This window comes from Cnephaeus nilssonii, assembly GCF_951640355.1.
Source record: "Cnephaeus nilssonii genome assembly, chromosome: 5".
NCBI lineage: Eukaryota > Metazoa > Chordata > Mammalia > Chiroptera > Vespertilionidae > Cnephaeus > Cnephaeus nilssonii.
Window position 1 is genome coordinate 81,208,283 of NC_137076.1, and position 16,385 is coordinate 81,224,667.

The window sequence follows — 16,385 nt, forward strand, 5'->3', positions numbered from 1 at the left end:
AGAAACTGCGAGCGAACGCATGGTGGCGCTGTTGACTAAGAAGGAGAATTAAACCACGGCACTGTTCGTACTCCGTAACGCACCGATCCGGTACCATACACCAGGAGTTGTGAGCTTGGACAGATTTAAAGCAAGCAAATCTGAGCCCTGGAAGGGATTATTTGCTAGATCTTACCCAAAGGTTGGAGGCAAAAGACTTTGCATTTCCCAGCGCTGTCGGAGGCTCAGTTTGGCAATATTTCTTGGAAGAACATGGCAGAAAATGAAATGGAGGCCGGAGAGGAGCGATTTCTTAGACAAAGGCAAGTCCTGTTTCTCTTTGTTTTTCTTGGTGGGTTTCTGGCTGGGTCCGAATCGAGACGCTACTCTGTGGCTGAGGAGAAAGAGAGGGGCTTTTTAATAACCAACCTAGCAAAGGATTTGGGGCTGAGTGTAGAGGAACTGGCGGTGAGGGGGGCCCAAGTTGTGTCTAAAGGGAACAGACAGTGTATTCAGCTCAACCATCAGACCGGTGATTTGCTCCTACACGAGAAATTGGACCGGGAGGAGCTATGCGGCCCCACAGAGCCATGTATACTGCATTTTCAGATTTTACTGCAAAACCCTTTGCAGTTTATTCCAAATGAGCTCCAGATCATAGATGTAAATGACCATTCTCCAGTATTCTTTGAAAATGAAATGCAGCTGAAAATCCCAGAAAGCACTCCACTGGGAACAATAATTCCACTGGGAAATGCTGAGGACTTGGATGTGGGAAGAAACAGTCTCCAAAACTACACCATCACTCCTAACCCCCATTTCCACATTCTCACAAACAGTCGTAGGGATGGAAGGAAGTACCCGGAATTAGTGCTGGACAAAGCGCTGGACCGTGAGGAGCAGCCACAGTTCAGTTTAACGCTCACAGCGCTGGATGGCGGGTCGCCACCCAGGTCTGGCAACGTTCAGCTCCACATCCTGGTCTTAGACATAAATGACAACGCCCCGGAATTTACACAGTCGCTCTATGAGGTTGAAGTTCTAGAGAACAGCCCCGTTAACTCTGTTATTGTCACTGTCTCAGCTTCTGATTTAGATACAGGAACTTTTGGGGCACTATCATACTCATTTGCTCATGCTTCTGAAGACATTTCCAAAACTTTTCAACTAAATCCAATTACTGGTGATATCCAACTAATTAAATATTTGAATTACGAGGCAATTAAGAGTTATGAGGTTGACATAGAAGCCAAGGATGGTGGAGGCCTTACAGGGAAATCAACAGTAATAGTTCAGGTAGTTGATGTCAATGACAACCCACCAGAGCTGACCTTGTCCTCCATTACCAGCCCCATCCCGGAAAACTCGCCAGAGACGGTGGTGGCCATTTTCAGTGTTTCCGATCCAGACTCTGGAGACAATGGGAGAACGATGTGTTCCATCCAGAACAATCTCCCCTTTGTCCTAAAACCATCTGTAGAAAACTTTTACACCCTAGTGTCCGAAGGAGCCCTGGACAGAGAGAGCCAGGCCGAGTACAACATCACCATCACCGTCACCGACATGGGGACCCCCAGGCTGAAAACCCAGCACAACATAACCCTGCTGGTCTCCGACGTCAACGACAACGCCCCCGCCTTCACCCAAACCTCCTACACCCTGTTCCTCCGCGAGAACAACAGCCCCGCCCTGCACATCGGCAGCGTCAGCGCCACAGACAGGGACGCGGGCGCCAACGCCCAGGTCACCTACTCGCTGCTGCCGCCCCACGACCCGCAGCTGCCCCTGGCCTCGCTCGTGTCCATCAACGCGGACAACGGCCACCTGTTCGCCCTGAGGGCGCTGGACTTCGAGGCCCTGCAGGCGTTCGAGTTCGGCGTGGGCGCCACGGACCGCGGGTCGCCCGCGCTGAGCAGCCAGGCGCTGGTGCGCGTGCAGGTGCTGGACGCCAACGACAACTCGCCCTTCGTGCTGTACCCGCTGCAGAACGGCTCTGCGCCCTGCACCGAGCTGGTGCCCAGGGCGGCCGAGCCGGGCTACCTGGTGAGCAAGGTGGTGGCGGTGGACGCAGACTCGGGCCAGAACGCCTGGCTGTCGTACCAGCTGCTCCGGGCCACGGAGCCCGGGCTGTTCGGCGTGTGGGCGCACAATGGCGAGGTGCGCACGGCGCGGCTGCTGGGCGAGCGCGACGCGGCCAAGCACAGGCTGGTGGTGCTGGTCAAGGACAATGGCGAGCCCGCGCTGTCTGCCAGCGTCACGCTGCACGTGCTGCTGGTGGAGGGCTTCTCGCAGCCCTACCTGCCGCTGCCCGAAGCGGCGGCCGAGCAGGCGCAGGCCGACCCGCTGACCGTGTACCTGGTGATCGCGTTGGCGTCGGTGTCGTCGCTGTTCCTGTTCTCGGTGCTGGCGTTCATCGCGGTGCGGCTGTGCAGGCGGAGCAGGGCGGCCTGGGCGGGTGGCTGCTCGGTGCCTGAGGGCCACCTTCCGGGCCACCTGGTGGACGTCAGCGGTACTGGGACCCTGTCCCAGAGCTACCAGTACGAGGTGTGTCTGATGGGAGGCTCAGGGACCAGCGAGTTCAAGTTCCTCAAACCCATTTTCCCCAATAGTCTGGTTCAAGACATTGAACAAGAGTAGTGCAAAACTGCAATTGCGGGAATAGCTTAGGTTTCATTAATAGAAGAATAAAAAATAGTCATTTGGCTATGAATACTTTCTTTCAAAATCAAGAATCTTTAGTTGACAATCATTTTGTTTATATATTGATTTTAGTTTCTATCAAGTTAGTTAATCCTTGCATATTCTTATCTGTTTTCTTTCTTACCAATGTTTTCTTAATGCCTCCTTTTCTTTTTCTAATAGGTGAGTAAAAATAAATTCATTATGTTTTAATGTTGACTTCAAATAGGTTTATTTTAAGTAACTCATTTCAAATTTTATATTCATAGCAAGTGAGATGTTCCTTATAATATTCCTAAAGCAGCTTTTCTATGGTTTTTGAAGTTTGTGGATAGATAAGAATGTGTTTTCTTTCAGATGTTCCATCTTTAAGGCACAGCATGTTTTTAGGGCTATAGTACCTAAAAGAAAGTGTTACATTTCATTCATTTTGTTTTTACATTTGCAATTAATATTTCAATGTTGTATATGCTTATATTGGCTCAAAGTGGACAAAATATAGGCTAATAGGCAAATTACTCTTAGGTTTGCCTAAAGTGTATTCATGAGTTAGGAAAAATTAAACATAAGGCATTTCGAACAACTGATTGTGCTTTTCCATTTGATATGAAAACATTGTTTAGGAAGGCATCTTGTGGGTTGACAACTTGGTTAGTAAATTCTAAGATATAAATGTTACCGACCTTAGGGTCCTTTTAAAAATGTCCAGATAGTACTTGTATACATGATCTACAAATGATTCATGGTAAAATTGGTGTCCCATTCAACCCTACTTTTTAAAAAAGTAATATCTACTTGGAATTTATATGGTAACATATAAGGGAATGCTTTCTTTACTTCCTGTCTTACTTCCCTCCTTCTGATTTCAATCTGACATGATTTAAGATTATGTATGGTCCTTCTGGGGTTAAACACTGTCCATCTGCATCAGCATTATGCCTCCTATAGTGTAATTAAAATAAGTTGTACAAGAGTAGGACAAAAAGAGAGAGCAAAATCACTGTGAAAGTCTAAATAGCTACAACTATGAATAAAATCTGGAAGCAACCAAAACACCAAATTTCGTGGTTATTTGGAGTACTATAGAAAAACTTATTTTTTAATAATAAAATATTGAGACTCCAATTAAAGAAGTTAATTGGGAAAACATAAGTATTCTCCTTATAAAGCATTTTCTCACCCAGAAGCTAGAACTTTCCAGGAAAGGGAACTAAAGTTTCTCAAGGATTTTCAATATTCTGAAAAGAGGAAAAGAATTTAGGATTGACATGGCTTCACTCATTAAAGTGTTGTTTATAAATACTGTCATTTTGTATAACTGAAAATTAAATACATGGATCCTTAATAATCAGAGGAAAGAGAATATTTCTTTTCATTCATTAAGTATTTTATAGAGATGTTTAAATCTGGCTCTTCTCCTTCTTTTCATACTTAGCTGAGTTTTCATGGAGAGGAAAAAGGCACATACTTTTGATCAAGGCTTCTCTTTACCTGACTGGGTTCTAGGTAGTGTCTGAGCCAGGGATGTATTCACTCATGGAAACTATAGAGGATGATCCTTTTTTGGCCAATATGGTATATTCCTGGCCTCTAATTGTTTATTCTATTGAACTTTGCTTAGTCTTCATGGTATCAAAATTAAGTGAAATTTGCAAGATACTAAAAGCTTTGAATAAACTTTAAAATCACCTATCATTTGTTTTCAAAACATAATTCTAGATAGTGTTCACTTGCTTTTTTACCTCTCTGAAAACATCTATTCATAAATAATTTAAACATTTTCTTGACATTCACAAGCTAGCTTTCAACACTGAAAAGCAAAGAGATGTAAATGAAGTTTAAACTTTTATATAGATTGTTAAAAGACTGAACTATATTAAAACATCACTCATTAAAACTAATGAAGTGACTTACACTTTTTATAAATCTTTCTTAATCATTAATTATGGCTTCCTTGCAAATGAGGACTTTTTTAAAATATGAAAATGATTCTACGCATTCCACGACTTTATTCTGGGAATCTTTTGCTTCTTGGAGTAGATTGTTATATGTTTTAAAGCTGGAAATATATAGTCATAATTCAGAGTAATTTTTATATTTAATACTCATAATCTTTGCCAACAGGTTGATCAAGGATTTTTAAAGTAATTTTCCTTCTCTTCTTTTGGTATTTAACACCATTGATGAAAAGTGATATCAGTCTAGTTCTTATTCTTTATCTGTAAAGTTCTTAACTCTCTTTTATATTTTTAAATTTATTCTTGATGTTCTGAGACTTGCTAGGTCCTGACTTGAGATTTACCCAATATACTGAATTTTCTTTTGTTTAAGTAACTGTAGTTTTCTTTTTCACATTTCCATTTGTCAAGTTTTCACAACAATATGTTTTCTCCCCCACAATTATTATTTCTTTATTTTTTTTTTTGTTTGAGGAAATTAAATCTTTTACTTTTAACTTCTTTCTATATTGTTCTGAATCTCTATATTTTATTTACACATTCTTTTATCTGTTGAGTCAAATTTTCAGCTGTTAGTCTTCCTCATATGCTTGCTGATATTTTATTGAGAATTCATCTCCTATTGGAAGTTTCCCTCAGACCTGGTTTTGGTAGTCTTGTGGAAGGGAAGAAGAGCCCCCAACTTTACAAATTCAAGCCTTCATTAAGAAGCCTAGTTTAACTTTGCCACACACAGGTAGAAGTCCTGGATGAACACCTATTGATTTGTTTGAGCTGGATCCCAGTTTCCCTTGGGTGGCATCACTCAGCATTTGCTTTATGAGGCAAAAATCTCAGGGAATGTCATCCTCTGGTTGTTATGTGGCTGTTAAGGCTGTAGACATGGAAGATAATGGAAACATTTTTTACTTTTCAAGCTTCAGAGTAAACAAGCTGATTTTAATAATAAAAAAGCTCATTTTGAGGAAAATTGATTTGAAACTAAAGTGATGCATTCGGGTTACCTACAGGAAAAATTATGGTCTTGATTAAGAGGCACGACAGTGCTGCACATGGCGGTTCTGTATGACACACAACATGCTGGATGACAAAATAAAAAAACTTCTGCAAAGCAATCCTATATTGTGCACTGAGTTGGTGGCAGTAGAACAAGGTGCTAACCTGGATGGTGACTAGAGTTAGAACTCATGAGTATTTTATCAATGATTCAAGGTCTCAGAGTGAGTACTTGATATTTAGCATGCATAGCTAGGCTTCTATGTGATAGCCACAGCTAGACACAAGCTGGTGCTATTATTAAGGACAACTAGAAGCCACCTTTATTTGGTATGGTAATTCTACACCTGACCTAGGACTTTTCTCAGCCCTACCTGCCATTCATTGAATCACCCACAGAAGTCTACCCAAGCCTACAGGTTCTCTTGTTCACTGACTTGACTCAGCTGTTCACTGATACTCTGATGTGGAGGATGAACAGCGAACCTTCAATGGACTGCTGCATACAGACTATTTTCTAAGCATTTTGAGGATATCAACATCACTGGGACTTAGTCCCAGATCTGTTATTGTGAGAGGTTTCTGACTGGAATATCAGAGACAAAAGGGTTCAGATTTTTGAAGTCATTGTCTCCAACTTATATGGGCTATGCACAAGGAGAGACTTTCATGAGAAACAACTTATAGAAAAATTTGGGGTTTATAAAAAGTGGATTTCTTCACCCTAAATGTCTCGTCCTATTCAACAAGATTTAAAGCAGCAATCAAAAAACTTTCTACAAATAAAAGCCCAGGACTAGATGGCTTCACTGGTGAATTCTACCAAATGTTTAAAGAATTAATATCAATCCTTCACATCTTATTTAAGAAAAGGAGCAGAGACCAGTTCCCAATTCATTCAATGAAGCTAGTATTACCCTGATGCCCAAATCAGACATAGATAACACAAGAAAAGAAAACCAAATATGTCCTTTATGGATATAGAGGCAAAAATCCTCAACAAAATATTAGCTAACTGACTCCAGCAACATACAAAAGGGTTATACACCATGACCAAGTGGGATTTGTCCCAAAAAAGCAAGGTTGGGTTTAACATATGAAAGTCAATCAATGAAACACACCATATTAACAGGAAAGGACAAAACCATACAACTGTCTCAATAAATGCAGAAAATTATTTTACAAAATCCAATACTTTTTCATGTTAAAAACTCAACAAATAGGAATCATAGTATATGTACTCAACCTGATATAGGGAAACTATAAAAACCCACAGCTAACTTCATATTCAATGGTGAAAGACTGAAAACTTTCCCTCTAAGATCAGGATAAAACCATGGATATTCCATCTCACTGTTTCCATTTAACATTGCACTAGAAGTTCTAGCCAGGGCAATTCGACAAGAAAAAGCAATAAAATAATTCCGATTGGAAATGAAGAAGTAAATTGTATTTGCAGATAATACAATAGTGCATAAAGAAAATTCAAAGGAATCCACAAATACCACTAAAATGGATAAATGATTTTAGACAGGTTGAGAATAAACAAAAGTCAATTAGTATTTCTGTACACTAGCATTAGACAACCTCAAAATGAAAAAAAAACCAATTCCATTTATGATTGCATGAAAAATAATAAAAAACTTAGGAATAAATTGAACAAAATCAAGATTTGTACACTAAATACTACAAAACATCATTGAAAGGAATTAAAGAAGACCTAAGTAAATGAAAAGTGTTCACAGATTGGAAGACTTAATATTGTTAAAATAGCGATACCCTCCAAATTGGTTGACAGATTCAACACAATCTCTATCAAAATCCCAGCTAGCTTTATTTTTGGACAAAAGTTGGCAAATTGACCCTAAAATTCATATGAAAATGCAAGGGACTCAGAATAGCCAAAACAATTTTGAAAAAGAACAAAATTGGAGGACTCTCACTTCCTGATTTTAAAGATGTAGGATAAGTTAGACATTAGATATTTGAATAGTTTGTCACATTAAATATATAAATACCATATTTTTATTTAGTATGTAACTATAGAGAATTATTAAAAATTGCCTTAGATTTCATCACAAATTTCTCAAGCTACTCTTCTTGATTTTAACTTTATACCCTATTAACATTTTAAAAGATCTATACATAGATGTTTTTTCTTTCTTTATATATTTTTATTGATTTCAGAGAGGAAGGGAGAGGGAGAGAGAGATAGAAACATCAATGATGAGAGAGAATCGTTGATCAGCTGTCTCCTGCACGCCCCTCACTGGGGATCAAGCCCGCAACCCTGGCATGTGTCCCTGACCAGAATCAAACCCAGGACTCTTCAGTCTGCAGGCCAATGCTATATCCATTAAGCCAAACTGGCTAGGGCCATAGATATTTTTTCTCCAATATTTAAGACAACAAGGAGTCACTCTTAAAATTTTTAACCTAATTAATACTATCAGTTTTCCTTCCAATTTCTAAATTTTGTAAGCACCTCTCTTTGCTGGTACATATCTCTAAATGGAAACAAGCTATTTTAAAGGTTCTTCTATTAATTGAAAACTTGAATACAAATATATTTCATCTATGATATCTATGTACCCAAGATCAGGCTCAAGTTTTATCTAAATGATCTAAAAAGTTGTTCACTTCTCCAGTTCCACTTAGGTAGATAAAAGAATGCATTCTGGAGCCATACTGTAACAGTTTGAGTCCTAGCTTTGCCATTTCACATGTGTGACTATGAGCAGGTTATTTATGAGTTTTGTTTTGTTTTTGCTTAATCCCTTCACCTTTTTCACCTGGCCCCACCCCCTCCCCTCTGCATCTATAAGTCAGTCTCTATTTTGTTTGAGCAGGTTATTTAAACTCCCTGTGCCCTCAATATTTTCATCTATAAAATGTGGCTAATAAGATGCCCACCTCATGGGGCATTAGAGGGATAAAAATGAGTTAAATGCTTAGAATAATATCTGGAATATAGTGGCACATATTTGTTCTGAGCTCTTTAACTTGTCTAATTAGAACTTGGTTACTATATTATAAACAATTTGGTCTTTCCTTTTCCCAGATTTTTTATTTATATCTAAAATAATATTTTTTTTATTTTTTCAGTATGTGTTTTTTATTTCACTTAATATTGACATCTATTGTATCTCCTCTGATTTGTCTTAAATATGAAATATGAAGTATTTCTAAAGTGTATTCATATTACTGCCATTGCTATATCTCTTACAGGAAGTAATTACTAGAACTAGAATCAAAGTAAATTTAATTGAATAGTGTTTAGCATGTATTATACCTTCATGTCTCAGAATTTTCTATTTAATTTCAGACATGTTTATGGCTGAATGTATGATCTGACAATAATCTTATATAGGCAGAAATATAATCCTTAGAGTGGATTAGTTATTTATTCAACTGATATTTATTGAATGACTACTATAATCCAGACTCCTTTCAAAATAATTTTTTCTAATAATTTTGATTAGAATCTAAGATTATTGATAGGCTTTAAAAATAATTCATTCAACATGAATTATAATTTATTAAGTGCATTAAGCAAGTAGGTTATAAGATACTTAGGGGGGGGAAATCCCATATGTGCCAAGATAAGTGGTACTCCATTCAATATACTAATTATACATGAAAAACTCATGTATCAGGACAATCACAATAGCTGTGCACTGTTCTGAAATCCATGTTATAAACAAGTTTCTTCTCTGCACCACATACGAGTAGAAAAGGCCGGAAGCACTCTTTGCTCACAGATTAAAATATTTTAAATCTGGGCTTCTTGTTTTCTCCCAAATCATCTAGGCAAGATGATACCTGGGACACAAAGGATGAATATGGTAAGATGCAAACTCATTATAAAACATGGATACTTATCTAGCTAAATGAGCTGAAAGTCTTTCTCTTAACAAAATTCTATGATTTTTACTCACTTGATTTTGTCTTGATATTACCCTCTGAGCTTGTTGCTTTATCTATGAAGCCTCCTTTCACTTCCTCTCCAATTCTAAGAATCTGATTCTAATATTACTTGACTTCCTTCTAAATGTAATGTGAGTTCAAACTGTGAAAGGACTTATAACAAAGCAAGATGCCTCCTCTTTCCACTGTATTTCTATTTGCACACCAGAGCAGGAGGATGGAACCTTTCCTTTGAAAAACAGTCTCCTGAGACTATGTGGTACAGGGCACCTTAACAAAGTTCTGCATCATCATAAATTTCTCACAAACTTGAAAACAAACAGATATACTTTCCATTAATTGTAATTTTATAAGAGTTTATTCCCCTAGTTAGATCATGCAAGAGGGAAATTGAGTTCTTTGAAGTTCCACTGACGAGGCTGTGGGGAGCCCGAAATACACTCTTGTTTTGGACTCACAATTATTCTAGCTCATGCAGTGTAATGGCATAACCTGATAAATTATGCAATTTAATGGCATAGCAACTTTGTAAAAGCTCTATACATTTCAAAAATGGATTACTTTTGGATACTTCCAAAATATACTTTGACTTGAGAATATTTTCTCGATCAAGACGCAGGGTGGCGCTGCAGGCTAAGGTTATGAATAAGCTTGCGTATTCCTTTGTTCCAAGACGGAATCAAATTCACACGGAAGAGGCTTTGCTAGCGGTACGGGGTTACCAACGAGTTTGGGGGAAGATATACGAAACGAATTTAATATTCAAAGCAACTTTGTGAGGACACCACCACGCAAGAAATCTCAAGTCTTTTTGGTTGCTGAAGGGACTGGCTGTAAGCGCCCGGGTTCCAACATGGAGACGCTAGAGAGAATTCAACCAAACAGGCAAGTGATGGCCTTTATTTTGCTAGTGTTCTTGTCTCAGGCTCGCTCGGAGCCTATTCGTTATTCTGTGCTGGAAGAAACAGAGAGCGGCTCCTTTGTAGCCCATCTGAGCAAGGACCTGGGCCTGGGAATTGGGGAGCTGGCCGCGCAGGTCGGCCCGGGTGGTGTCTGACTATGACAAGCAGCGCTTGATGCTGGATCGTCAGACTGGAGATTTGCTTTTGAAGGAGAAACTAGACCGGGAAGAGCTATGTGGTCCCATTGAACTGTGTGTATTGCATTTCCAACTGTTGCTGGATACGCCGGTGCAATTTTTTGAAGGAGAATTATCAGTCCAGGATATAAATGACCACTCCCCAGTATTCCCAACTAGGGAAATGCTCTTGAAAATACTGGAAAACAGCCAGCCAGGGACTACTTTTCCGTTGACATTAGCTCAGGATTTGGATGTGGGCAGCAATGGTCTTCAAAAATACACGATCAGCCCCAATGCATATTTTCACGTTCTTACTCGAAATCATAGTGAGGGTAAGAAATACCCAGATTTGGTGCAGGACCAGGCGCTGGATCGCGAGGAGCAGCCCGAGTTCAGCTTAACCCTCATGGCGCTGGATGGCGGGTCTCCACCTAGGTCTGGCAGCGTCACCGTGAGAATCCTGATCATGGATGTTAATGATAATGCTCCTGAGTTTGTGCGCACCCCATATGAGGTGCAGGTACTGGAAAACAGTCCCTTAGATTCGCCAATCCTTACTGTCTTAGCCAAGGATAAAGATGCTGGAAACTTCGGGAGAGTTTCCTATGGCTTGTTCCAAGCATCAGATGATATTAAGCAAACTTTCTCAATAAATGAAGTCACAGGAGAAATCCGACTGACAAAGAAATTGGATTTTGAACAAATTAAATCTTACCAAGTGGAAATTGAAGCTACGGATGGAGGGGGCCTTTCTGGAAAAGGCACTGTAGTCATAGAGGTGGTGGACGTGAACGACAACGCCCCGGAACTGTTCATATCTTCACTCATCAGCTCTATCCCAGAAAATGCTCCTGAGACCACAGTCTCCATCTTCCGCATTCGAGATAGGGACTCTGGAGACAACGGAAAGATGATTTGCTCTATTCCAGATAATCTGCCATTCGTTCTAAAACCGACTTTCAAGAATTTCTATACCCTGGTCACAGAGAGCCCGCTGGACAGAGAAAGCAGAGCCCAGTACAACGTCACCATCACCGTCACGGATTTAGGAACCCCCAGGCTGAAAACCCAGCACAACATAACCCTGCTGGTCTCCGACGTCAACGACAACGCCCCCGCCTTCACCCAAACCGCCTACACCCTGTTCCTCCGCGAGAACAACAGCCCCGCCCTGCACATCGGCAGCGTCAGCGCCACAGACAGGGACGCGGGCGCCAACGCCCAGGTCACCTACTCGCTGCTGCCGCCCCACGACCCGCAGCTGCCCCTGGCCTCGCTGGTGTCCATCAACGCGGACAACGGCCACCTGTTCGCCCTGAGGGCGCTGGACTTCGAGGCCCTGCAGGCGTTCGAGTTCGGCGTGGGCGCCACGGACCGCGGGTCGCCCGCGCTGAGCAGCCAGGCGCTGGTGCGCGTGCAGGTGCTGGACGCCAACGACAACTCGCCCTTCGTGCTGTACCCGCTGCAGAACGGCTCTGCGCCCTGCACCGAGTTGGTGCCCAGGGCGGCCGAGCCGGGCTACCTGGTGAGCAAGGTGGTGGCGGTGGACGCAGACTCGGGCCAGAACGCCTGGCTGTCGTACCAGCTGCTCCGGGCCACGGAGCCCGGGCTGTTCGGCGTGTGGGCGCACAATGGCGAGGTGCGCACGGCGCGGCTGCTGGGCGAGCGCGACGCGGCCAAGCACAGGCTGGTGGTGCTGGTCAAGGACAATGGCGAGCCCGCGCTGTCTGCCAGCGTCACGCTGCACGTGCTGCTGGTGGAGGGCTTCTCGCAGCCCTACCTGCCGCTGCCCGAAGCGGCGGCCGAGCAGGCGCAGGCCGACCCGCTGACCGTGTACCTGGTGATCGCGTTGGCGTCGGTGTCGTCGCTGTTCCTGTTCTCGGTGCTGGCGTTCATCGCGGTGCGGCTGTGCAGGCGGAGCAGGGCGGCCTGGGTGGGTGGCTGCTCGGTGCCTGAGGGCCACCTTCCGGGCCACCTGGTGGACGTCAGCGGTACTGGGACCCTGTCCCAGAGCTACCAGTATGAGGTGTGTATGACGGGAGACCCTGGGACTGGTGAGTTCAAGTTCCTAAAACCAATAATCCCTAGCCTCTTGGTTCAGGACCCTGAGAAAGAAATAAAAGAAAATCCCAATTGCCGGGATAGCTTTGTATTCAGTTAAGTGTTGTATTAGTTAAGTGAATTTCTCCTTAATTTTGGCCAACCTAACTTCCACTACAATGCATTTCTTTTAAGAAATTGTATTGTTCTCTAGATATGTATATCTCTATTCCAAACCAATGCATGCCCCTGATCATGCTAGGTTTCTTTCTTTTATTAATATTTATTGGACTTTGCATTTCTACTTACACTAAACATTGAGTATGTATTTTCTCCATATTTGACCTTTTCTGTGTTTACTCTGTTCATAACTATAAGTTACTCAAGTAGTGTAAGAAGACATTTTGTTTAAATCAACTTCTTAATTAGTTAATGTCTTTTTAATGAAACATTTTACAGCTTTTATGTAATCTTGCATTTCTATATATCCATGGTTCTTGTCTTTACCATATACTTTTATCTTTGTGAGATCAGAGTGTAAGCTACCTAGACCTTTCTTGTTGACTATTTTACTAGGCTATGCCCCCTAAATAACCATGAGCATATAACTTTGCATACTTGTTTCTCCCAAATTGTACACAAACATGCACTTCATTAAAATATTAACACTCCTAAACTGTGACCTCCCATTGTGAGAATCATATATGCTAGAGATTTTCTTTTTTATTTTATTGCTACTTGCCTTGGAAATTGTATGTACTCCATAAGTACTCACTAATGTTGTAATTTTAAAAATTATTCTCTATTATAAATAATCATCAAAGAGAAAATCTTATATAATTTGGAATCACTCACTAAATAAAACTAAGTCATTGCTTGGTTTCAAAAATAACCTCAGAACTTTAAAACTTAAATCCTTTCATAGGGTTCGAGATGTGGAGGGCATCATATACTTCCTTGTCCTTCCTTTTGTATGTTTCTATTGGTTTTCTGAAGCTTCTCCCTACCTCTCAAAAGAGTCAGGTAACTTTTTCTGAATTTCAGTTATTCTATTCAAATCTGATAGTCAGGTGATATCAGATTTTCACTTTAATTTACTTTGCAGACATGGACAACCTTTGTCAACTAACTATTTTTGTTATCTTCTGTTTTGTTATTCAATGTAGCTTTTAGGTATTTTGTATAGATTTATTAATTATGCTGAACTTTCTTTTGTAAGAAATAAGCATTATTTTGTCCTTAAGGACAATAAGAATAGAAATTAAATAAGATAAATGAATTTATCGAAATTATTATTGTTTTATGTTGTGTTCAATAAGTAAAATAAGCTAATCATGTGATTTTCAACTAAATTTATATGACTATACTATAGGACTACTTAGTTGAACTTTTGGCACAATATGAGCTATTAAAGAACTTGCTTTATAGTCTAAATATTTATTTTAAAATCTCGAATATCATCCTACTAGAAATTAGTTACTTGCACTTTTCCTAGAATTACTTTTTTCTAAGGATATAATAAAAAAAGAAAATGACTTACCATTTAAGTTATTATCTTTTTAAAATTTATTTATTGTTTTTTTAGAGAGAGAGATGACGGAAAAGAGAGAGAAACATCAATTTGTTGTTCCGCTCACCCATGCACTCATTGGCTACTTCCTGTATGTGCCCTGACCAGAATCCCACAACCCCAGCTTATAAGGATAATGCTCCAACAAACTGGGCTAGAGCTTAAGTTATTCTTGAAACAGCTTTTTAGCCTTCATCCAATCTAAAAATCGAAATGAGAAAGTGATAAAAATGAGAAAATTAAACACAAACATATGTAAGACAAATATGGTATTCAAATCTCATGACTTCTTCATTTATTATTAGCTATTTAAATGAACCACCTTTTATGTCTGATAACAAGAAATCTGATTGACATTTTCACCTATATATTTCACCATTATAAAAATCCAAGTCCACTTTTTTCTGTTTATGCCAGGAAAGTTCAATTTGTATAATCAACCAAATTAGACTGGCTGAACATCCAGAACCCACCTTTATGAATTTATGTAGTAATTTTATTAATTACTCTGTGTATTACTTTATGAATTACTGTGTGTATTGGTAAAGCATGGGCCATTCTTTTATATATATATATATATATATATATATATATATATATATATACTAGAGGCCCAGTGCATGATTGAATCATGTAGGGTCCCCTACACGCTTTCGCTTTTGATCGCAGGGGAGCTGGGTGCCTGTCCGCTGGTGCACCAGGCCTTTCGGAAGCCTCCGCCGAGCCGGAGGCTTCTGAAAGGCCTGGTGCTGGAGCAGACAGGCACCCAGCTCCCCCGCTTTTGATGGTCTGCTGCTGGACGTGAGCTCGCTGCCCCAGAGGCCCCTTCTGTTCTGCAGCACAGCCATGGCGCAGACGCTGGCCCAATCGGCTACCCCGGCCACCCTGAGTCCCGCCCCCTGCGCCTCCTGCTGGCCCAATCATGGGCATAGCGGAGTGATAGTAATTTACATATTACCATTTTATTAGGTAGAATATATATATATATATATATATATATATTATTTTAGAGAAGAAAGGAGAGGGAGAGAGAGAGATAGAAACATCAATGATGAAAGAGAATCAATCATTGATAGGCTGTCTCTTGCACGCCCCCTACTGGGGATGGAGCCCACAACCTGGGCATGTGCCCTTGACCAAAATCAAACCCTGGACCTTTCAGGCCGACGCTCTATCCACTGTGCCAAACCGGCTAGGGCATTCTTTTTTTAAAAAAAAAATTATTGATTTCAGAGAGGAAGGAAGAGGGAGGGAGGGAGAAAAACATCAATGACGAGAGAGAATCATTGATCGGCTGTCTCCTGCATGCCCCACACTGGAGATAGAACAACATGGGCAACCCAGGTATGTGTCCTAACCCAGAATGGAACCATGACCTCCTGGTTCTTAGGTCAACACTAAACCACTGAGCAACACCGGCTGGACAAGCATGGACCATTCTTACAGAGAGGAAGGGAGAGGGATAGAGAGTTAGAAACATCGATGAGAGAGAAACATCAATCAGCTGCCTCCTGCACACCTCCTACTGGGGATGTGCCTGCAACCAAGGTACATGCCCTTGACCGGAATCGAACCTGGGACCCTTCACTGAGCCACGCCGGTTAAGGCAAGCATGGACCATTCTTTACCACCTAGGGATCACCACCAGATTGGTATAGAATAGGTCAACATTTTGAAATTCAGTGATTAGAATTTAGTAGTAAACATTATTTAGATAACTTCCACAAAATACATGAAATAGGAAAAATAGGACAATTCCATTGTTGCAAAGCAGAAATAGAGATTGGAAGCCAAATATCTTAAGTAGCAGAATGTATAATGTTTAATAGTTAGAAAACTCATTGTTGGGAATTATGTCAGTTCTCCCTAATCAATCTATAGATGTAATAAATCCTAAACAATATTTCAGCAGATTTCTTTGTGAAAATTGACAGACTGAATCTAAAGTCTATATGGAAATACAAAGGAACAATAATAACCAAAGCAGTCTTGAAGAAAAAGAATAAAACTGGAGGACTTACCCATCAGATAATAAACCTATTATAAAGCTACATTAATTAAGACAATATTGTATTACAGGATAAACAAAGAGAAACATTGAAAAAAATTCTTAAATAGACCTATGGTTACCGACTTATTATAAAGTGACACTTCA

General features: G+C 40.6%; 1 protein-coding gene across 1 annotated transcript; it reads left to right on the plus strand.

The window, feature by feature from the left end:
• Positions 1-252: 252 nt before the first annotated feature.
• On the plus strand, positions 253-12,781 carry LOC307099082 (uncharacterized protein; the record flags this gene model as incomplete). The annotated part of the gene is given in 4 exon segments (XM_079770278.1): positions 253-2,612; positions 2,752-2,761; positions 10,213-10,572; positions 10,574-12,781. Coding segments are annotated over 4 exon segments (4,938 nt in total).
• Between the last annotated feature and the right edge of the window lie 3,604 nt (positions 12,782-16,385).